The 25,301-nt window shown below is 32.5% G+C and overlaps 1 protein-coding gene across 3 annotated transcripts; it reads right to left on the reverse strand.

Annotated features, from left to right (window-relative positions):
- Positions 1-802: 802 nt before the first annotated feature.
- On the reverse strand, positions 803-24,169 carry LOC113395239 (glutamyl aminopeptidase). 3 transcript variants are annotated; one of them, XM_064215973.1, is made up of 18 exons: positions 24,123-24,169; positions 15,766-15,969; positions 14,855-15,210; positions 13,010-13,145; positions 11,939-12,215; positions 8,761-8,931; positions 8,349-8,446; positions 8,004-8,138; positions 7,336-7,502; positions 6,715-6,858; positions 5,900-5,985; positions 5,138-5,268; positions 4,235-4,435; positions 3,756-3,832; positions 2,669-2,817; positions 1,865-1,994; positions 1,444-1,666; positions 803-1,028 (listed from the first exon to the last, which is right to left on the reverse strand). In XM_064215973.1, the coding sequence occupies exons 2-18, from the start codon at positions 15,967-15,969 to the stop codon at positions 876-878; spliced, it is 2,838 nt and encodes a 945-aa protein (XP_064072043.1). In that variant the 5' UTR covers positions 24,123-24,169; the 3' UTR covers positions 803-875. The 3 variants fall into 3 exon arrangements, with proteins under 3 accessions (XP_064072043.1, XP_026488703.2, XP_026488771.2); XM_026632918.2 differs by lacking the exons at positions 14,855-15,210; positions 15,766-15,969; positions 24,123-24,169 and adding an exon at positions 13,247-13,766; XM_026632986.2 differs by lacking the exons at positions 14,855-15,210; positions 15,766-15,969; positions 24,123-24,169 and having other exon boundaries at positions 12,991-13,148.
- Between the last annotated feature and the right edge of the window lie 1,132 nt (positions 24,170-25,301).

Consider the following 25,301-nt stretch of genomic DNA (forward strand, 5'->3'; position numbering starts at 1 on the left):
GTTTTGCTTGATTCTCAGTTCTCTTATAATAAAATGTATAATAATGAGAAATTTGCCTCAACAGTACCTACTTAATTACAACGTCGACGTGATCACATGCTGTTGCGAGATCACATTTCGCATCTTATAAATATTTACAAACATAATTACTGAAAAAAATATTTAAATTGTTGACAAATGGTCAATCAGTGCGGAAAAAAACTGACATTCCCCAAACTAGACGTCTTTATGAAATTCATTTTGAACACCAGCACTTGTGTATTGAGCATTGCTGATACTTTCCAAATGCGACTTCATCTCCTGCGTCGAATCTGAATCACAAGAGGGCACGAAATGTACCTTCATTCACCTGTTTTTTGCCTCAAATATTTCCAAAATCACATGTGCTGCGAAAGGTTTCTTTACGACCGCAAAAAATCGGCATGAGCTCCAATCTCATCGGGCGAGATGTGTAAGAATGGATGAAATGAAAATAATTTAATTATTCTATTGATTTATCAATTACTAATATATTATTACACATTGTCTTCACTCGTATCAAAAAATGAGGAATCCAACTATCGTGTTATAAATCCAATAGGATTCGGTAAGTTCAAGTGTAAATAAAATTTATAATAAAAATGAAAACTAATACATTATATAAAAAAACAGTTAAGTTACTTTAATAGCATGATAATAAATAAATTAGTTATTTATTATTTGATTTAGTTATTGCCCCGGGAGCCATAAGACATACCCGTCTCGCCCCCCCCCCCGACCGGGCGGGATGCGTAAAAGCATTTCTTCCCCGAAAACAAAATAAAATGGGTTATTAAGTATTTATTTATCATCGTTAAGTCTTACAATATTTATGAACACATTATTTAAGGCTTTTATTATAATTCATTGACTTTTTCTTCCAACCACGCCGAGACAGCGCTCTGGTGTGTATTTGTCCACTTTATGTTGTTTCGTACATTTTCAAGTGCGCGAATACGGGATGACTCACCGGCCCCAGCATCAGGGTACTGCGCGAAAAATGCTTGCATCTGAAAATTAATTATTTATTTATTTAAGTTCTTTCATTTTATTCCGCCATTTTACACAAAAGTATATGTGACACATATTCATACTAACGATATGTATTGCTTATGTATAGAATATAATTATTCTGCATGATAGTTACTTGGTGGGAGGATTTTTTGCCCGTCTGAGTAGGTCCCACCCATCAAATATTCTACCGCCAAGCAGCAATACCTAGTATCGCTGTGTTCCGGTTTAAACAAAAGACATACCATCATAGTTCCCAAGGTTGGCGGCGCATTGGCGGAAACGATGGTTAATATTTCTTACCACGTCAATATGTATGAGCGATGACCACTTACCAGAATAGCCCTTTGTAAATCTACCTTCACAGATAAAAAATGAATCTATTTTACTTATTCTTAAATTAAACATAATTACCTCCTGAAGCCTGAGCTCCGTGTTGAAGGTGTCCGTGATGCCCGGTATGAGGCTACCCAGATACCTGCTGTTGAGCGTGAACCGCTCCACCAGCCGCGGCCAGCTCGCCCGCACGTGCTCCCACACGAGCGCCGAGCCGGACGGGTTCGAGCTGATCGCGTTTAACACGCTCAGGTAGTCTTGGCTTCTTATATATTTTTCATCCCATGCCAATGCAAGGTAGCTAAAATTTTAAAACGGATTAGTATTTAAGATTATATTTTGAATATTTGCTTCGATCATAAATTCCCTTCATTTACTAGCTGTATCTATGATTGTTATGATTTACAACTGTAAAGTTACGACATTAATTATAGCCAAGTTTAGGAGGACTACATTAATTAATAAGCAAAACTTGGAAATAAAATTTTTGGAAATATACCCTTTCAATATATTTATATCTCGAGGAGCAGTTAAGGCGTTCCGCAGTTTCGTCTGCTCTTGCACGTCTTCTTCATTCAAATAAATTTCCCATAACTTGTCCCATTCCTTTTGCGACGCCGCTTTCATTCCTATTCAAGGTCAAAACACATTAAATAAAAACACAAACAAATTCTAGTCATCAACAAATTTTAGACAGCTAGTTCTCAATCATTTACTTGATATTGAATTAGATCTATTCAATCGAGAATTGAAGCTAAAATAAAGTTCTTTCAAATGTCTTTATTATTTATTATTATTAAGTTAGTGTGACCAGTTTTCCATCAGCATGATTATCATCATCCTCATATCAACGGAAAGTTATGACACCGGGATTAACTTACATCATAAGCACTTATAGCTTTAAGTAGGAAAATTCTTGATATCATTTGTTATTGATCATTTTAAATAAAGTATTTCAATCAATAATATTGTCAAAAAGAGTTCAATACAATTAAATACAAATTGTAATTATGTGGTGGCTTCTGCTCTTTCAAATCTTTACAACTTTTATTAGAGCGCTTTCGTTTTGGTAAATTTCCGCACATGATGATGATATGAAATTGGCGTTTAAATGATGGCGAAATTTTATCGGAACTTTTGAAGTAAATTAGAGTGGATATATATATATATATATATATATGTACATCTAAAGATATATTAATCAAGAACTGACTGTAGAGCATAATATATCAGAGCTGTAAGCAAATCGCATGGTATATGTTTTTTTTTTCGGTTGGGATAGGGTATATAATCTCATATTCACCAAAATAATAGACAAAATCTCTCAAGTCCGGCTCGATCGTTGTCTCGTTCGGCGCATTTAACCACGTTAGGAATATATTCCTAACCTTGTCTTCGGCATCAGACATTTGATAAGTCGTTGATAGTGACAAAACTCGCGTTCGTAATAAGCTATAAAAAAAAAATAATAAAATTAATAAGTTTCATTTTAAAAACGACACGCAATACCCTTATTTAATAACAAATAGTATAAATTTTTTTGCAATCTTTAACTATTTTTTAGGATTTACATGAAGGAATTTATCTTTTTTTTATACAAGTGATATGTCGTTTACAAGGATGGACGACATGGAGGCTCAGTTTTAAACATGTGTTTTCACATCACAAGAGAGCCCGTATGCCACTTAGCTGTGTGAGGCAAATATTTAGTACCTTTGCTACTATTTTACAATCAAAAGGTACATTCAAACATTAAATTTACATATAACGGACATAAATGTTTGGACCCTTGCTATCAGATTCGATCATTGAGATGAGACATCGTAGCAAACTCAATTAGTATTGTATCTCTTATAAAATCGTTTATTCCCTTTTTACATATATTTTTTTAATAATTAATTTATTTTTCTATTGACGGCCGTCAACCTATGAACGATAATCAACAACCAAATCCAGTCGCCGCCGCTTCATCTACCTCACTCGAGTGTAGGTACTAAAGACGACAGTGTCATTCTTTTAAGTGTTACAAAAAACAATAACAAAAATACCGAGAGTAATTTCATCAGAAGTGGATGTTATCGCCTAGTATCGAGTTACAACAAAGTGGATGCATATTATAAAAATCTCTATGAAATAGCATCCACTTTAGCATAACAATAGTGTCGAAGTCTACTCATCTCGAACATAATATATACAAATATACTTTTTTTATGTATAGCATAACCGATATAGATCTGTTTATATACACCCCCCCCCCTATAATTTAGCGTGGAGGGACCGTACCGTCTCGAGTGAATACATATATACAAATGATAGGTCATATAAATATGTTTGACCCAGTCTCTTACTTTGTCTTGCGCTAATTTAAATAATACCAAACCAAATTTTACCTTTCGATAACGCCTAGCTTCGTTTTCTCCCAAGTTTGCATCGAGTATAAGGGCTTTACCAAATGTTGTACATATTTCTGAAACAAGTAATATATATATAACTTTTTATTGTTGAGCTAAAATAGGTGGGCAAACTCGCAAGTGTGCTATCCGATGGTAAGTGATCCCCACCACCTTTATATTGCCAAGGCATTATCAACTTCGGGAACTAAGATGTCATATCCCTCGTGCCTGTAGTTAAACTGGTACACACCTTTCAAACCGGAACAAACAATGCTAAATATTGCTTTTTGGCGGTATATATGAGTGGTATATACAACTTTGCACGAAGCCCTACCACCAAATGATCTATGTAATCAAATGTACATATATGGCAAAGTTTTATAGTAGCCTTTACGTAAATTTGAACATTAAAATATGTAATTATCGAATATAATCATAATCATAGAACTAATATATAATCGTAGAATTCAACATACCTGTAGATTATCATGAGCAGTTGTATTCAAAAGTTTTTCGGAAAGTATAGCGAAGATTGAGGTAGCGGTTTCCCATGGTACAAAATCTTTTTCAACTATTAGGTAGGTGGATAGATTCAGAGCCGTTTGATACGGTATCACTTGAGCTTCTGCTAGAGCGAAAACGTCATCAAGAAGGTGTGATCGATCTGAGATTGTAAACTGAAAACGAAAAAATATTAGTATGAAGCAATAGGTGATATTAGTGCAATTTGGAGATTCATTATGCTCCTCAAACTTCTCATCGATCAGTTCCTATAAACATGTATTTCTTTGGGGCGTTTGCATACTCAATAGTAATTAAAAATTAATTATCAAGCTAAGTAATTATTAAATGATATATTAAATGTTTAAGTTTCACAAAAGTCATTCAACGAGATATGCTCGACGTTGTTTGATTGATTTACAAATTTGTCGATCTGCTCTATGACGTACGGATATATCATGAAACATATCGAGAATAACACGATAAATAAAGTAGTATCACCGCTAATAGACATTGTGGAGCAGTGGCTTCTGAGAAGTACATTGCCAATGAGCCTAACTACTAGCTACTAACCTTGGGAACTGAGGTCATGTTCCTTGTGCCTACTTACACTAGCCCACTCATCCTTCATACCGAAACACAACAATACAAAACATTGCGTTGTCGTGGTAGAATATATGATGAATGGGTTACCCAATGGCGAATCTTTACCGTACATCGGTAACCGATTATGAGTTACGAGTGACTTGTTAAAGTCGTCCCTATACATCACATACATACTTACGAAACATTTTTAATAGGGAAGTTTTTTTAATATGCCTCGTAGAAAATTATATCATCCGTAAAGAAACGAATCGTTTCTTTAATATAATACATACCTGTTCGGTTTTATTCTTAAGTTGTTCTGTTAAACCTTGCCACATATCGTCCGGGTAATTTACTCTGTAATATCCGACTTGATTGTTATTTATCTTCAACCAATCTTCTCCCTCTTCCAAAGTCAGCGTAACTGGTAATGAACAAATCATACAATATTTAAACCAACCACCCCAAGTGTAGTAGATCAATTGTAGATCAGTGGATACTTCTTAACTTTTTAAGAATATGTGGCATATTGGTAACAGTCACAAGCAAATTTGACCAGCATTAGACAGCAGACAATGTCTTTATTTTAACAATTGAATTAGAACCATTATAATGTGAACCATCCAATGTGAAAAGACGGAGCCACAAGCGACAAAAACGCAGATAATATCATATAGCAAACCAATAAGAATTTTGTCAAAGTATATGGAAAATGACAGATCTCGTGCGAAGGAACTTTAGCAACGATTTTAGAAAAATAACTTTGTATCAATTGTTCAGCTCTGGGATAACCAAAAGGGAAAAATTGCACATTATGAAAGCTGTTTGTGTGTATATGTGTTTAACTGCAGGAATTATTTCGTATATTTGTTATAATCCCCCCCCACTCTCTACCCCTCCCACTTCCCATCCTTGAAATAGACTTGAAAAAATTCTTAATATGCTGAAAGACTGCTTTAAAAGAATGAAATAATACATCAAATTTTAACCGCAATTGATGGTTTTAGTTGGGGACAAATCAAAAGGCATTAATAAGTTATGTCACCGGTACTCACCACTGTCAACATTATCCGGGAACCACAGAATGTTTTCTTTCGGACCTTGTTTAGTCGCATATGTGACCGGGACAAACCAACGATATCTAAAATTATTGCAATGATTTTATTATTAGTATTAGTTATACTTTTTTACAAATTGTTAACTTAAATACATAAGAAACTTTTGAAGAAAATATATATCATATATAATATGAGCGAAGAAGGACATGTCTTCGTTAGTGTCTTGTCTTCGCTCAGTGGTGGAAATCCGAGCTTAATCCTAACATAAAACTTAAAAGGCAACTTATATAATATTTGTATGATTCGGACATATTAATTTCTTCTCTTATTATTCTTTATATATATAAAGTTTAACCTCCTCAATAAACAAAACAATAATAATAAACTGTTTTGTATTTGCTTCATTATAAAGTAAAGTAAAGTAAATATAAAGTATAGTCATTATTAATTAGATGAATTATAAATTATAGGTTTAAATATTCATATTTTAGTCTATCGGTGAAGGCGGCCGTTTCACCACATAAATAAATTATAAAAACATTGTTGTATATTGTGTCGAATTGGATTCTCTTCATATTATATATTTATTAAATGAGCGTTTTATTTGTTGATAAACTGCAAATATTACTCAACAAATACACATAAAAATTATATGAGATGATACGACGAGGTTTGGAGAAGGTTTTAGTGAATAATATTAATTATACAAGTAGCTGCGCTTCGCAGTTTCACTTGCTTCCAATTTAGACCATAGACGTGGCAAGCGTGATTTTTATATTCTTTTAATATATAAATGCAATATAGTGCCTTACTTATTGCTCGAATCTTGTTTGACAACAGCCTCTGGATCAATGAGGAACCGCTTTTGTGTGATGACGTAAGTATTTGTTTCGTCACCCGGTGTTACAATTAGAAGTGGGAAACCCATTTGCCTCGTCCACGTGTCCATTATATACCTAAAATGTTACAACACTGATATTATAAATTTATTTATTTATTAAATTGTGCATGAATTATTGTTAATTTATTTCAATGTGTATGTAAGTTTTTATGTTATATATTCTTTACTGGAACGCAAAACTAATAAGGGTTCACAGAATGAGAACAGTTTCCACGCAATTTTTGGCCAAGAGACTGGTTATAAAATACTGAGTGAAGCACAATCATTAATAAATATCTAAATAAATGTTTAAATAAATATACATTTATAAAAACATCAAACGCACAATACACAGATATCGCTTCTACTAAGTAGGTAAGTTATCTTTGTTAATTTTTTTCGCATTGACGGGAAATCTTCTAAGCTGAAAGGGATTAGGTGTACGGTATAAGGTAATATAGTTTTAGAAAAAAAATGGTAGATCCTGATATTAGCACAATCGATAAAAAAATTGGTAACATCTTAATACTTTCTGAAAGAAGGCAATACTTACATTAGATTTAAATCAGGATTGTTTTTATTAAAATACGGTTCTAGGGATGTAAGTAGATCCTTCGTAATGGTATTTCCAAACTCATACTTCTTTAAATAGTCTGACACTCCCTTACGGAAATTTTCTTCTCCAATAAACCCTTCTAACATCCTTAAAATAGACGCACCCTGGAACAGGTCGATTATTTCGATTACTTACTATAAAATAAAGTAACAGGCTATAAGTGTCCTTAGCTGTAGCTGTAGCTGTCACTATTTCTGAGATTTGGAGCTAACACACTGTTCCTTGGGACGCATTTAAAAGAATTACATCAATGTCATTCTTTCCTTACGATCAATACATATTAAACACATGATTTTCGTGTGGTAGAAAATCAGTTCGAAAGTATTATTGTTATTATTTAATAACGTCGCGGCATGAAAATTATTAAAAGGGCAACTACAAAGGAGATTCTGGACCGTAATACCGTCAAGATTGGCCTAGGAATCTAAAATCCCTCTAAGATTAATAACACAAGGAATACAACTGGTACACAACAAGAAAGAAGACAAAAAAAATGTAATCCCAAAATTTTGATTGTGATACTTCCAGGAACTAAAAACATGCGCAATACATGATACTTTAGAATGTAAGTGAGATTATCGAACAAACATAGTATATTTTCTTACCTTGTTATAAGATATGGAATCAAATATAGAAGTAATTTCGTCTGGAGTCTCAACAGTTTGAACTATAGGATGACTTGAAAGTTTGGCGTCGATCACTAGCACTGAGTGTAATGTCCTGGTTAGAAATTGGTCCAACTGAAATATTAAAATATTTCATTAAAATATTATTGATTAAACATTAACAGCCTTATGTATAAACATTGCTTAGCAGGTGATTAGTTAAACATACTTTTTCTTCTATCATTGATTTGACATTTGAAATAAAATGATGCAGCATTGTTTACTAATCATACTTCAAGAACATTTATAATTAAAGCCTTGATTTATTAAGTTATTATTATATACCATTGTCCATGAAGGTTCTATAGCATTTAAAGATTTCACTTGCATATATGATGCAAAACCTTCATTCAACCAGACTTCATCCCACCATTTCATAGTAACTAAAACAAAAAAAAAACAAAAAATAAATAAATACAGACCATACATGTATAATACAGCTTCTGTCTGCACCTATATATCAAGTAGCCTATATTTTATGTGAAATTTGGTATAGAGATGACTTATCCTAAGTTATCTCTATTCCAAATTGGACTTTTCCACTTGTCTTCTACTTAATCTGACATAGGTATTAGACAAAAACAATTTGTGGGGCACAATATAGCAGATTTAGATTGTTTTTTACTACTTATCTATAGGAACCTGTATTATATATGTAACTGTAAAAAAATCAAGACCTTTTACATAAATTGCTTACCTAAATTTCCAAACCACATGTGAGCTAGTTCATGAGCAACAGTGTTAGCAACACCGATTTTGTTTCTAGATGATGCAGTCGCCTCATCAATCAAAAATGAGGTTTCTCTGTATGTGATCAAGCCCCAGTGTTCGGTGGCACCTGACACATAATCAGGAATAGCAATCATATCTGAAATCAAAAAATATTTATATTGTTTAATTAATTCTGTCATGAAAAGGTATCTTGAAAATGTTGTATAGTCCATCATAGGCCAAATATGTATCTACTCATGAAAAGAAAGTTACAAGGCTTAATTTAATTGTTCCAGGTTCATGCCATAGATTTTTCGGATCAACTTTCTGAATGAATGGTATTTACATCCTATTTAATCCTATAATGTGACAATTCAAAAATGCTTGTATTAGCTAACTTAAATTAAGATTTTCTTTTGTGTAAGGAATAGTTATTGAAAGTAATAAAATTGTCTGTGGTAAATTCTCACTGTCTTTGATTAGATTATTTATATCTATTATATATCCACTGGGTGGTGCCAAACGAGCAACAACGTCAAGCTACAGGCGGCGGTCAACTAACCTGTTAAGGCGACAGCAGACTTAGAGATGTTAAATGCCCCCCTAAAATAGCTGCAATACTGCTCTGGGAAAGTAGTATGTGTATTTTCTCCCAACCCCCCTTTTTATGAAAATGTCGAATAATGAGAAAGAGTGTACGTCATGCGATCCGGCTAACCCCCAGCGCTCTCCGGTACCCGGGCCGGGGAGTGTGAAATTAGCTATCGAAGACTTGATGGAAGTAGGCGACCAGGCTTCCATCACAGTGAATGCTTTACTGGCAGCAAGAAAGTTATTCAGCAGACCTTCCACCGCAGTCTGTTTATCACCAGACCAAGAAGCAACTCCCTTGGATGTAAACTCTCGGAAAGTTTACAAACTGTGGCAGGACCACCGAAAGACTAGGCCACACAAAACAAAACATCAAGCCAGCAAGGCACTATATGCCACCCATCCTGGCAAAGGGTACCAGGCAACAGAAATCCTAAACGGAAAAAAGCCAGTGACTCCCCAGAGAGTATTACCACTAGCAACAGGTTCAGCCAATTACCAATTGACCTAACAGAAGAACCCACCAAAACCAAAAATTTGGGCGAAAAAAGACCTAGTAAGCCCCCACCCATAATATACTATACGGTATACAAGATGTTAATAAATTAACTGAACTCGTGGAAACTGTTGCAGATAAAAGTTCATTTACATATCGGATTACCAACAGAAACCAACTGAGAATCAACACCCTAGATACGGAGGCCTACAAAAGAATCATCGCCAAATTCCGTGAAAGTGGCTTAATTGGTCACACATTCAAAAAAAAGGAAGAACGCCTCTGCCGTATTGTCATTCGGAATCTTCACCACACAAGGCCTAAAAGTGAGATAAAAGAAGAAATCGAAAAAACTGGAAACATTGTTGTCGGGGAAATTATTAACTCCAGATATGATCCAGAGAAAAAACCTACATCAACATTCTTTATAAATCTTCTACCTAGCCAGAACAACAAAGCAGCTAAAGAAATTAAATACATCTACCATCAATCGGTAACTATAGAGGATCCCAAGAAGAAAAACTCAATCGTACAGTGTCAACGGTGCCAACAATATGGACATACAAAGAATTACTGTATGAGACCTTTCCGCTGTGTGAAATGCGCACAGACACATAAAACCTCAGACTGCCCAAAGCGCGATAGAAATACACCAGCCCTATGTGCACTTTGTCAAGGCGCTCACCCAGCAAACTACAAAGGTTGTGAGATATACAGAGAAATACTTGCCAGGAAAATTAACAAATACGGACCCCGAAGAGCTAAATACGGACCCCGAAGAGCTGAAAGACGTGGTATTGCAGAAGATACTCGAGATATAAAACCTCCAAGAAATACTGCCCAACAAACCTTCTCTTTTGAGAAAGGAAACGTACACTGCTGACCTACCGCTGCTGACCTAACTTGCAGAAGGCCCTTAACAAAGTGGGATACATGTCAGTCACCTCCTCGTGGTGTACCCTAGGCAACGGGGCCGGCTTGAGCTTGCTCATCGGCCACGGCTAAGACTGGCGGGAGGGATGCCGCGGGGCTGCTCTTGATACGTCCCAGTTCGGCGTCAGGGCGGACCATGTGAGTGGCCTCGTTGGCTAGGTGGGAGTGGGAGGGCTCGCTAATCGAGCCCTGGCACGGGACATTAGATCCCGATTGAGTCCCGGTCCCCCGACCGGGCGGCATGCGTAAATGCATTTCCTCCTCGTTAAAAAAAAAAAGGCCCTTAACAAAGTAAACAGTTGGCTCGAAAAATGGAAAATAAAGACCAGTGCTTCAAAGTCAGTACAGGTGACATTTACACTTAGAGTAGGGGATTGCCCACCTGTTAAATTGGGCCAATGTATTCTACCCCACAGTGCCCACGTAAAATCTCTTGGCTTACACATTGGTTGCAGACTAACCTGGAGGCACCACATCAAATGTAAGAAACAGGAGGTTCAGCTGAAATGTAACAAACTGTACTGGATGCTAGGAAAGAACTCAAGACTCTCTTTGGACAACAAACTGCTTATATATAAAGTAATCCCATTTGGACATATGGTCTGCAACGATGGGGCAGTGCAAGCGAATCCAATATAAATATTCTTCACTGCCAACAGAACAAGATCTTGAGAGCAATTGCAAGGGTACCATGATACATCACCAACAGTGAAGTTCACGAGCACCTTGAAATGAAAACAATTAAAGAGGAAATTCGAAGTTTGGCAACTATATACAAAGAGCGATTAATCCGTCACCCCAACGACCTTGCTCGCCAACTCACTATGGACAAATATGCTAAACGACTAAATCATCATCATATCTTAGAGCTAGACCGGCAGTACCTCTGAGCAACAAATGTAGTGCCTCCAATGGGAAGCTGCTTCGCATGACAGCATCACTGAACAAATTTGCTCATAGCTCTAGGGCTGAATGTAAATACAAGCAGAAAAAAAAAATATATGAACAACACTAACACCTCAATAGTGATAAATCAATAAAATTTTATTTTAGACAATAATGGGCTTTAATATATTCCTATTTATGAAATAAAATTCCAATTTGGAATTGTGGTATCGTTATTAAAAAGCTCTATGCTACTTACCCAATTTAGGAAGTGGAAAAGGAACCTCATAGTATTTGATATAAAACTCGGTTACTCTCTTTCCAATATCTTGGGCGAAATCAATCTTGTGAGTTTGATCCTTTTGTGCAAATGATCTCAATTTGAAATTATTTCCAATACCATTAGCTATGATTTCAGCTTCTTTATGATCAAAGTTACAAATGACAAAGCATGCTAGGTACGTTGACATTGGAACACTGGTCGCAAAAGTGACGGACTCAGTGTTAGTGGAAGAATCTGTCTGTTTAGATATTTCCTATAAAGAAACATATAGTGTAATATTTTTGAATATATTCATTTATATGTAAGAGATATGGTAACATACTTAATATGTCAAGTTATCTGTAGTCTTGTAGATAGTGATTGACATATTTAGTTTTTGTGCTGATAAAATTGAAACAATTTCAGTAAAATTGTTGTTATGCTATTTATTTGTAAATTCGTGATTTTATAATTTTCTGTGTATCTTAAAAACAAGGAAATTGTATATATTCACAAAAATTATATTAAAATAAAATAAATGTTAGTTTAGACTGCATTAAATATTAAGAACTATAAAAATATATTAATTAAAGAATTTGCTTGTTATTTCATGTTGAAATAATGAGCTTCTTTTGTGAATTTAGGTGAATTATCTATTATCATATCTATGACAGACATATAGATAGAAAAGAGTAACATAAAAGATGTTACCTTTTTTTTAATTAGAATACTGTTTTTTCAAATGTAATAACTGTTAATCTACATTGTGTAGTAAATTATTATTTATGGCTTCTATGAATGTTTTAACAATTACATAAAAATCTTTTATTTTTCCTATATTATACATGAATAAACTACCATTTCATTATATTTTACCAGTTCAATTAATCTTCTTTTGAATTAATTTATCATGACTGGAATTCATCTTAGAAACTCATGTACACTTAGCAAGCTTTTGTTAAATACATATGCAATAAATAAATAGAAATGTAAAAATAATTAATATCAGATACAAGAGTGTATTTTGTTTATTTTATTACTAGAATTACCTGTAGAAATTTATCTTACATTCATATTAGAAAGTGCCATATAGTCCACAGGTTTCACCAATGTAATATCATATGTGGCTTTGAATTCTGGCTCATCAAAACACGGATATGCTTGGCGAGCATAAGTCGGCTGGAATTTACTTGCTACCATAGTGCTGAAATACAAATTAATTAATTATAATATGTGACATATTATCAAATTTTTCATTACATATCATATAGTATCATATCATAAAGTACAGATTATACTTTTTACCTGTTATCTTTTAGGCGGGATAAATAAAATCCGACTATATTACGAGTTAAGTTACCATTAAATTTAATATTTAAATGATATTTTCCAGGATTGAGATTTTTATCAAATTGAATTAACAATTGTTCCAGAGATTTAACTTCTAAATATTTTGCAACACAAATTTCTGTTATATCATTATAAACCTTCACATCACTGATGTCTAAAAATTTCGTATGTAGGGATAAAAAGTTCCTTTCGTGTTCTAGATTTACATCTATTTTGACATCCCCTTGAAAAATACCAGTTTTCAAATCTGGATTTAGAAGTAGTTGATAATGTAAAGGGCGAACAGATGACAACAGTCTCTCAGAGAGTTTTACTTTATAAGAATTTTCCATTGCATCGAAACAATTTACAGATTTCAACCGGCAAAATTGTTTAGTCACTCTAAACCTCAAAATATGTCTAAAACTTATGAGACTATATGCAAATTTTGTAATCATCTATTTGAGAAAGGGATGATTTATCTTTTTACTATCCTACTATAAACTATCAAGTATCAAACAACACAATGGTTAAAAAAAAACAAATAAGGATTGCGTGCAATTTCTAATTTATTTAGTACACTTATGTCAAATTGATTAATATACTGACACTGACAGTTGAGCCTATGAATGTTGCCAACGGGCAAGTATTCTCTTAATCCTTAAACAAAAGTAAAGATCAAATAGAGATCCAATGGTACCATTTTCATAACAGATATCTGAGTTTTGCATGTGTTATTATTATTAAAAACAAAAGTAAAATTTTACGTTATGTATTTTACTACTGGACCATTGTCAAAAAGGGAATAACTGTTCAGACCGTTGGACACTGAACAGGGTATAATAATCACACCACACATAATTATGTGCTATTAATCTGTCGATTTTATTCCCTCATTATGGTACATACCAGGTATCTAACGTTAAGTAAATTGAATATAAAGGGATTTAGGTTACATATTGTGAACGAGTTACCTCGTCAACATTGACTGGGCTGCCAAAGACCTAATTTTAATTAAGGTATTTCTTTTTGTTTTTATTGAATTAAAAAAATAAATAGTTAATAATTAAACTCGAAAAATTAAAGAACAACTTGATGAAATTAGGTTGTTTGGTGGAATTAAATCCTTTAATCGGCGTATCAAAAATATTTTTTTTTTCTAAAATTGTATATCAAAAATTGCATAGGCACATGTTAGGTTTTGGGGATGACTGAAAGGATAAAAATATTATGCCTAATCAATGGCTTTTTCTCTTTCCTTATTTTAATTTTATTCGTTCATTTTAATTTTACCGCCAAACAGGACTTCTTAGTAGGTATGTCTATATTTCAATTAATAGGAGAGTGAGTTAGTTAAATTATGGCACACGGTTTTAGATTTAATTAAACTTCATACCACTCCATTCCTATTTGACAGACTTGTTATTGTCATTTTTTTACTTACCGGATTTGAAACCCACAAATATCTTTATTTCGATCCATTATCATTCTATATAGGTATTATACTGTTGTTCGAGAAAATGATGGAACATTTACATTGTAATATTTCTGTAGTTGAAAGCTCGCGTAATATTGGGTACTTACTCTCCATTTTTCATTGTACTTTCATAAAATCCTACGATTCCTTCGTCTAATCTTCCAGAAAACATAATGTCAAGCTTATAATTCGCATTAGGTTTTATTTCATTTTGCAAATTCACCTGAAGAACTTCTGCAGCATTTAATATATTAGTAGACGTAATTAATATAGTTTCGTTGTAGAAGTTTTTCAATTTAACTTCAAGTATGTTTAAATCCTTTGCGTGCAAATATATTAAATCCGTAGATTTTAAAACATTAAGCGAGATTGAAACATTGCCTTCAAAAGTTTTATTTTTAATATCAGGCCATAGTTTTAAAATATAATTGGTAGGTATTACATATTTTGAAAGTCTGGTACTCTGAAAAAAAATAATAATTTGTAAACTAGGTTTAATTAAACGCCTGAAATTTAAATAGGTATGTAGCCTGGCAGGAAGAGTATTTCGGAACATATTATTAGAATCAAATACTGCAGCATATCAAAGGTGCTTGTTTAACTGAAAATGCAACTTTTTAACGTTGTTTCTATTTATTATACTATTTTTGAAAATGCTATAAAGTTGCTTCTTTTCTAAGCACAAAGTTATGGGTAGGTAATACATTTAGAACAATGATGTCGCATCGAATTAAAACTTTTGGTGATTCGGGTTACAATAATTTGGTCGAAAAGCAGGCTTGGAGCTATGTTCCACCGCGAGATTAATAATAAGCACAAAGTAATCATATGAAAATAGAGATCTGCTTGCCCGGGTTTAAGCCCCCGATGTTCGGTTAAGATCTAGTATAGTATCTTATCTATATAAGTATCTTTTCATGTGTTACCTCTGTGCTATCTCGGTGACATATATATATCTCCATACTAAAACTTATTTAATTTTGAAATGATCAAAACGTTTTAATGATCTTGTACTAACCTCTGGCATACTCGTATTTATTCGTTGAAGTATTTTTCTATTCGTTTTTTGACCGATGACCTGACTGTTGAGTCGTATTGATCTTTTAAGGTTTCTATTTTGTATTGACAAAACTAAAGTAGAAATTAATAGGCAAAATGCTGCCGTCGCTAACAATATAAGAAGTTTGTTATTGAACACCCACTTGTAGATTCGAGGGCCCATCTGAAAATAATATAACAACATTTTTACACCAATAGTAGAAGCTTGCCGGTCGGATATCATCAATTAATCAGTTATTTACCCTGAAATATGTTTACATTTTATACCGTGTATATTATTATCACAATTAACAAATAGTCTATTTATTATTTAAATATATTAATCGCATTAAAACTGTCGCCAGACGTTATCTGCCATCTAACATGTATGTACTTAAACTTTCTTCGAAACGCATTGAAACTACAGGTAAAGGTTTTATGTATATTGGTTTAGTAGTAATTTTAGTTATGAAACACAAAAAAAACTTCATCTCAATTAATAATATCAACTATATCATATATAACGTAGGCTTATTTTAAATATTGTTAAACGTGCTGTAATATCGAATTAGGTAGGTGTCCTATAATGATATGTATATTATATACAGTTTTGTATTATAACTAAATAAATAAATATTATCGACATTAATATTGATTAATAACTTTGATAGGAAGAGCAACAAACGCATCCTCCGTGTGTATTTATTTCTATAATGAAATCCTGCGGGATATTTTGCATTTATCTATCAACTAATTGTGTAGTTTGATAGGAATTTGGTAAATAGAACTACAGCAACGCATTACGTTATGTCGCATCAAACCCTTTCTGGTCGTTTCGGATTTGTTCCATCGGATAATATGAGTGCGGCAATAGAGTAGACTTGTGCTGATTAGCTATCGTGACCGAAATCGGCGATACGGGAGCCAAAAATGCAATTTCATGACGCAATTGCGAGACCGTCGTACACCATAAACTATATTATTTTTTCTAGAGATAACAATAAAACAGGCTCTAGATTACATGTTTAGTGGACCAACTTAAATTAAATCTACCATCATACATATATTGCATATATAAGCTCCAACTTGTATAAGATTACATAAATTTGTGATATAGTTATTTTGTTAGCTAAATTGTCAACTTTAAATGTATTGTGATACGTGTTTTGGCTCATTGGGGTTACCAAACCAAATGTGGATAAATACGAGTTATAAGATTCGGTTTGATTAAAGTCTAAAACCTTTAGTTATATTATATTATGTAAAATATCTCTTTTTTATGGATTACGAGTACTTTCGTATTTATTTGAATAGCTTTTTGTCTATGTATCTTTCTGTTGTTTAGTTATTGTAGAATGTTGTTTTAACTTTGTCCATGTTCTTTTTAGCTTAGTCTACTATTTTATTATTTTTGCTACATTTTTTAAAATAAAATATAAAATCATAGGTTAAGTTCTATGTTCACCTGTATGTGGAATAGAATTTAATAGACCATTTTATACATTTTTTCTTGTAGTAATGGTACTTTTGTAAAAATAAATTAAACATAAACAAATAAAAAGTACAATTCTGTTTTTTTTTTACGAAAACCACGCTGAGGCGACACTCTACGTGTCATGAAATGAATTGAAACACAAATGAGTCATTTTTATTATAAAACGTAGCATGCATGACTTGCATCTGTATTTTCAGTTATGAGCGTAAATAGCTTAGCGGTTTTAAAACGGTTTTCTATATATTCTAAATATTTTATCCAATAATTTTGAAAAATACTAAATGAAACTTTGATCTCTTGTCAAAAGTTTAAATAAACTTGTAAATTTGTAAAAAACAATAATAAAAAAGTTATCTATACTAATATATAAAGCGGAAGAGTTTGTTTGTTTGTTTGTTTAAACGCGCTAATCTCAGGAACTACTGGTCCGATTTGAAAAATTCTTTTTTTGTTGAATAGTCCATTTATAGAGGAAGGCTTTAGGCTATATAACATTACGCTGCGACCAATAGGAGCGCAGCGACAGTGAGAAATGTTGCAAAAACGGGGAAAATTATTCACATTTATGGACTTTCGATGCGTGCGCAGCATAAACGTTTTAAGTTACTCAAAAAATGTGTATAAAAGATATATTCCTCTTTTAATAATAAAAAAAAGTCCGTGACACTATATGTCTATTTGTTAAGAGTGTGCTAGCAGGCGGGGCGCGGCGGCGGATGAGGGGGAGGCGGGTCAGCCCCGCCGCCGCGCTCGCCACTCTCACCCGCGGGTATAGTTCTGCGAAGTAGCAATGCACATAACGACTTAAAAAAATTAACATTCTTAATAGTTAAATTATTTATCAAAATTAGGTTTTGTTATCAGCTTATTTGCTCATTATTTTTTATCGTTTAAAATCGATTACATTTAAATCATAATCTGCTGTAGTTTTAACTTACGATATAAGATAAAATTTCAATGAACATTCCTTCGTACTTTGCAAGTAAACAATTCAAACGTTTCACAGTATAAATAAGGTATAAAAATTACATTACACACGTAAAAAAGTTCAAAATGGCGAGCGATACTTTCACCGATGCAGATTAATCATCACTGAGAAAATAAATTATGCAAATAAGCAAATAGGTGAATATCGTTTAAAATTAGTAGTTCAATATTTCAAGTAATTTCTATTACGTTCAAGCATATTCAACACGGTTGTACTATAATCACCTTATGAAATAATAACACCAAAGGAGAAACAATCTAAACTTCTTATTGTTCGGTTTGTTTATCTTATTACGTTTAAGTTAATATTGTTTGTTTTCAACCGACTTCAAAAAGGAGGAGGTTATCAATTCGTCTGTATTTTTTTTTTTATATGTTTGTTACCTCATAACTTTTCACTGGATTTTGATAATTTTTTTTTGTTTGAAAGGTAGTGCTTCCCGTGGGGCCCCATTTTAATTTTATCCTGTTACGATGATGGTATCCCTATGAAAACGATATAAGTCTTAAATGTGCATTATGTATGTGCGCGATAAATAGGTGAATAACTCAAAATTGTGCCAACCAATTTTAATGATTCTTTTTTTATTATAAAGGATATACTTCAAGGGTACTATGGTGAAAGTTTGGTAAGGTTCTGAGCATAGGATCCTTGACAAAGTAACGGTACGGAAGGGAACGGAACAATTCTAAGGAGCACGTTAGCGATACTCGGCCGAATCTTTTAGAAACAAAAATTTTGACAAAAAAAACTAACTTAACACTTTAAATCTAACTTAACACAAACCTATGAATAACAAACAATGATCACAATATTTTTTAGATTTATACTATGTAAAATGAAATTAAAAATATTTAGACTATTTAAAAGTCAGCAAAGTTATTACATTAACTTATAGTTAAAATTATTGTTATTTTTGGAGGCGGTGTCAGCCAAGGTAGGTTTGTAAATATATGATATACTCCAAATTTGTAAATCTGGTCTATCGATAAATACACTTCTTCTTGATGTTTTTTTAAACCCTATACGTACATAGTGGTCCTATATAATGACAGAAAATTGGAATCAAAATTGAGTGTTTAAGCAAACATGTCTACCGTCAGGTATTACAATTCATGAACTTTTCTCCTAATCCAAGACAAAGAAAAGTCATTCAGATTTACTATTACATTTCCTGTTGAACGTTTTGTTTGTTTTGGCAGAGTATGAATTTTGTTTGTGATTTATTTATTTACAATTGACTTTTTCTTTTGTCTTACATCCAGATGTCGATACACCTGCATCGAATTGTTAACAAAAAAAAAATTCGCAATCGTACACTATTGTACAATATTTCTTTTATGTTTAAGAAAAGGGTTGTCATAATTGACCGTTTAACAATAAGCAATAAAAACACAGATGTTGGTAATTTATTTAGACAAACTTTACCGGTAATTTTAAGAGGAACTAGAGCAGACATTGTAAGGTCTTGCCTTAAAAGTTCACCGTTATGGAAATTTGTCCATAACTTAAAACTATCTACGAATATGAGAGCACATTTGGGGGGAGGAAGTACAAATTTTCCTTCAAAGTTACTTTTAATAGGAGATGGAAAAGTACCTCATTCTGAAAATAAAATTGAAATTGATCGCGATTTAGGAGAAAAAGTGACTAGCATAGAGGATTTAATATCAAAAGTTTACCCTAATATCGTCGAAATAGAAAATAAAGATTACCAATGGATGTGTCAAAGGGCAATATTGGCGGCGAGCAATAGTAGCGTTGACGAAATTAACGACCTAATTTTAACCAAACTTCCAGGCGATATAACTACCTACCCATCTATTGATAATGTAATGGATCAAGAAGATGCTGTCCATTACACACAATAGTTTCTCAATTCTTTAAACCCGAGCGGCCTTCCACCACATTCCCTGAAGTTAAAAATAGGTGCTGCGATAATTTTTACTCAGAAATCTTAAACCACCAAATTTATGTAACGGGACCCGCCTTCGAGTAAAATTCCTTCGCAATAACGTGATCGTTGCAACAGTTTTGACTGGTCCGGCAATTGGTCAAACAGTGCTTATACCTCGCATCCCAATGATTCCAAATGATTTACCTTTTAATTTTAAAAGAATTCAATTTCCCATTAAGTTATCTTTTGCCGTAACCATTAATAAATCACAGGGCCAAACATTTAAACACGTAGGAATCGATTTACGTCAAGACTGCTTTTCACACGGCCAACTATATGTCGCGTTGTCAAGATCGGGTTGCGGGCAAAATCTGTATGTTCTTCTACCACAAGAAAATAAAACTAAAAATATAATCTACGCTGAAGTACTGTAAAACATATTATTAAATCTTATTGACGATTATAATAACAAAAACCAACGTGAGCAATCAAACGATAATCATGATAGTGTTTCCGACAACTACGCGAACGAAGTCGCGGGCACAGCTAGTTACTTAATAAATGCCTTGAACCCATCTGTAATTTCTTTCGTAGAAGATTTAACTCACGTTTGGTTCGAGTGTGTTAACTGGATAAAATTCTTATCTTGATTTATTATGATGACGTATTATAGTTAGGTATGTTTTATTCACTGTCGATTCAATCTCGATATCTAATTGAAAATCGATCTTAGGAGATTAGAAAGTCGCAATAGAAAGGATATTACCATTCAAGTGATTATAATCTATTTAAATAAATAATCGATAGTAAATTATACACCAGTCCCTATGGACGTTAGTGAACACATAATCAGATGACCAATATAATTTTCCGGAATAAAGTAAAATATTAGCCTGTAAATGATCTTTTCTATAATAATTCTAATAATAAAAATTCTGTAAAATATCCTTTCACTGGGTCAAGGTTTTACTTCAGTTCCAGTGTGAGTTGATAGAACATGCTTACAATGAAATATTAATTAGTTTTACTTTAGTGTATAGTACTCGAGATTAATAGAGTACTATAATGTTTGAAAAGTACTTCAAAATGTTCATTTTCAAATAAAAAGCCACAAAAAATATTTCAGCAAAATAAACACGTTTTCTTGCAATAAAATTAAATTTTGAACCTTATTTATTCTCGCAAAAATACTGTCAATCATTTTGGTGACTTTATATTGGTAAAGATAACAGTTGTGTGTGTACGACCAGCACTCATTCAACGTCAACAGCTATAAATATTTGTTTTTTTTTGGGGAAATAATAAATTACAATCGCTATCATTGGTGTATAGCGTACAAATACTAGCAATAAATCCCAGAAAAGTTGTTTATCAAAATGCCAGATACTATTGAAATGACAGTTTTTGCTTATATGACGTCACACAATAGCGGCTCGTGTTAACTTGATATACAGACAATAAATTACGAATTTTAACATAATAAAACAATAATGTGTTTCATGACTCAAAACCAGAATATTTAAGTATATTTCTACATATATTTTAATTTTTATCAATATTCATACTTTATTTTTCACTACCGAAAGTAGCCTATTGAAGCCTCGCGACCTTCAATACAGATTCATGTTTTTTACCCACCGGGTAATCTTGACGCTGTCATAATACTTATCGCGGATGTCGAATAATATCTCAATACGATAATATTACTTTTGTTACCGATTAAGAATATTTTATGACATGCATGCATGTCAATAAGAAAATATTGCGCATGCGCTGACATACGTTATTTCCTAACGTAGTTGCATGAAAGTATAAAAATGGTTTAATGTATTTTTATAGTACTACAGCGGTCTTTAACGGGTAATTTACTTATTCTTCTGAACAACCCAATCAAAAAGCAAATTTTATATTAAATTTAAGTAGACGGTGTAGTTATAGATTTAAATACAATCTCCATACTGACAACTACATTATTAAGTGAAGATTATTTTAGAAATATTTTTTAAGTGAAGACTAATGTGAAATCATAATATGTACTTACACTTAATACTTACTAAATAATGTTTACTTAGGACTTAGTGCTAGTCCGTCGGTAGGTATCGCCCACTCATCAAATATTCTACCGCCAAACAGCAGTACCCAGTGTTGTGTTCCGGTTAGAAGCGTGAATGAGTCCGTGTAACAACAGACACAAGGGACATAACATCTTAGGTCCCAAGGTTGATGGCACATTGGTGATGTAAGGAATGGTTAATATTTCTCACAGCGCCATTGTCTATGGGCTGTTGTGACCACTTACCATCAGGTGGCCCATTTGCTCGTCCGCCTACCTATATCATAAAAAAAGCAATGTTGATCTTATCATTTTATAAGATATTGTTTATATATTTATATTGTGCATAAAAGAATTACACGTACAAGAGTTATACAAGCGTAACTAAACTTAGAAACTGTCTACCCATGATTTTAGTTTAGTTGCGTAACCTGTATGCAAATGTATTAAAACGATTTAAAGGAAAATGAGGTAATTATTACTGTTAACATACTGTGACCTGAACTGTACCTACTATAATAGTTTTTTTAGTAACATTATTCAGTTTTTATTATATATTTACACAATTCTCGTTTAACTTTTTTCAGTCAAGAGACAAAAATAAAAGAAGAAAAAAATAGGTGATCGAGACAGTCTCAGTTTGAATAATAGGAATTTAGCCTTAGAATTAAATATGCCTTATCAGTCAGCTACACAGTTGCATAAATCAGTGTTTTGATATTTTATACTTTGTCCCAAACTTGTGCGATATTTCAGGTCTAAGGTCTCAAAAAGTTTTTTTTTTACAAATATATAATACTCAAAATTATATTATTATAAAAGACAGTTTGAGTTTAATGCTCTCTTAATTAGGCATATATTCGTTTTCGGTAATCACTTAAACGATAAACTATTTTACAATAGATATAAATGTATTAGTTCCCTAAGAGTTTTACTATATTATAGCATAAGGTAACCTTGGGTTTTAGAAGACTACGTCGAGTTTATTATTTAAGTAAAAATATTACCTTGTTTTTTATGTTTAATGCTAAATCAAAGTAACTATTCCTCAGCGAGTAAATTCATTTTAAACATTATTAAAATGGCCCAGCTAGGTGATTCTGTAACCCGTATTTTCGATTGCACAAATAGAGTTTTTAATGAAAAAAAGTTTTTGGTATTGAACTACTCGAATCAAATCTACGCTAAAGTAATACGAATTAATTTTCAATGAGAACTGTATGGTTTGTCATTTATTAGCAAATCTAAAAAATGAAATTAATTTCGACTTAATGCGACAAATAAAGAGTTGATAAAATTCTAGTGAAAACTGAAAATAAATGTGATCTATTCAAAACGTGTCTATTAAAACTACTAAGTACTATCACTCGTAAGACAGTTTCACAAGAGAGTCGCAGATATGTGTGTAGCGATGTATATAATAATTTTGATCTCTATCTATCAAAGATTTGATTATAAAAAATATTTATTGTCATAAGAGTACAAAAGTTCTTCTTAATTGTGCATAAAAGCCAAGAAATCTTTATAATTGTTTCCCCAACAATACCTTATATAAAGTTATAATAACGTTGTAAGCATGTAACCATTCAAACAGAACTAACATGCTATCCTTATAATTATTTAGCGTACGAACCTTAATGAGATCACTTTTACTCAAAAATCGTGATAAAAATCGATTTTGTATTTAACACGTACACTTTATTCCACTCTGTAACGTTTTTAACTGCACTGAATGTCATTAGGGCCGTGATAAAGATATAATGTAAAAGAAACGGACTACTATGCGCAATAGTCAAGTTACGAAATAATCTTTTCACTCTCGAACTCGACAGTTGGTTGTGCGATGACAGTGAACAGACTGGTGGGAGGCGTCCTACGTTTATTACAAACGTAAATATACTTACGTTTTAGTTATCAATATCACTTCAATGGCTGTTAACATTGAAACATAAACATATCGCTAAAGTCACTTGAGATGACTGTTAAAGCTGACGAGTTTAGATACCTAAACTTTTTTCTTTAGTTGATAAGAAAACTCAGATAACATTTGGTTTATAACGGGCGTTGTGAAATCTGAGCGATTTATTTTCATAAATAAATAATTATATCTTTGTTGTTTTATAAATAATTATTGTTGTTTTGACGGCATCATTATAAACGTCCTTTATTGTGTTTTCTTAAAGTAAGATATAAGAAAGTTGCATTACATAAGCTTAAAAAGATTTGTAAGCAAAATTTCTTATTTATCATTATGTAACTATCTCTGGAGCAACTTGTACTTTCGTAACACTATTATTTCATTGGATTAACTGTTCTCGGATGTAATATTTATACCATAGGAGCTAACAGACGCCAAAAGATATAACGAATAGTATTTGGTAAATATGTAACAACAGCGTTGGACTCGAATGAGCGCGTAACATCGAATTATATTCGATATATTGTTATTTAATTCTGCGAAGGAACCCTCTTTTACTAGCTTCATTTCTTTATGCTAAACTCCACGTATTAGTAACGGTGCAATAACATATTACTAGTAAATATATATTCTGTGACTTATACATATTGATACCAAAGAAAGTATTAAAATTATCTGTCAAAATCTTTATTCGTTCAAACGACGCCAAAGTTGAGTAGGGTCTATGTAAGGAAATTATGTTATAAAAATTAGTGTATAGTAAATAAATAGTTAAGCAATACTTATATATTTAATAGTGATAATAGTACATATATATGTGTGTATATTATTTATTAAGTAGATTAAAATAGGCAGAAGTGAAACATTAAAAATCAGTCAAACTCTAATTGACCGAACCATAAGTAACAGAGTACACAGCCACTAAGTAATCATAAAACATACAATTTTATCTTCATATAATAGATCTCTATTTATATTCTATTTCTATTTTATTTTTATTCCGTGTAAGGTTTCACGTTGTGTGAATTTGACCTCTGAACTCTTGTTCACTTGGAATGCATATGTGCCACAAAGTTATTTTGAAAATGCGAGTGCATTTATATGTCTTTTTTTAGATATAAAATTACATTGCTTATTGTGAAGAACGCATATCAAACTTAATTTA

This window comes from Vanessa tameamea, chromosome 10 (genome assembly GCF_037043105.1).
Source record: "Vanessa tameamea isolate UH-Manoa-2023 chromosome 10, ilVanTame1 primary haplotype, whole genome shotgun sequence".
Taxonomy (NCBI): Eukaryota; Metazoa; Arthropoda; class Insecta; order Lepidoptera; family Nymphalidae; genus Vanessa; species Vanessa tameamea.

What these genes read in the sequence shown, in the direction of transcription:
- LOC113395239 (XM_064215973.1), bottom strand. Translation starts at nt 15,969, where the DNA reads ATGGGCCCTCGAATCTACAAGTGGGTGTTCAATAACAAACTTCTTATA. An exon ending in AAACAAGATTCGAGCAATAA is followed by an intron (nt 5,986 to 6,714) that starts GTAAGGCACTAT and finishes CAATAATTTTAG; the next exon opens with ATATCGTTGGTTTGTCCCGG. An exon ending in CGGAGCTCAGGCTTCAGGAG is followed by an intron (nt 1,029 to 1,443) that starts GTAATTATGTTT and finishes ATTAATTTTCAG; the next exon opens with ATGCAAGCATTTTTCGCGCA.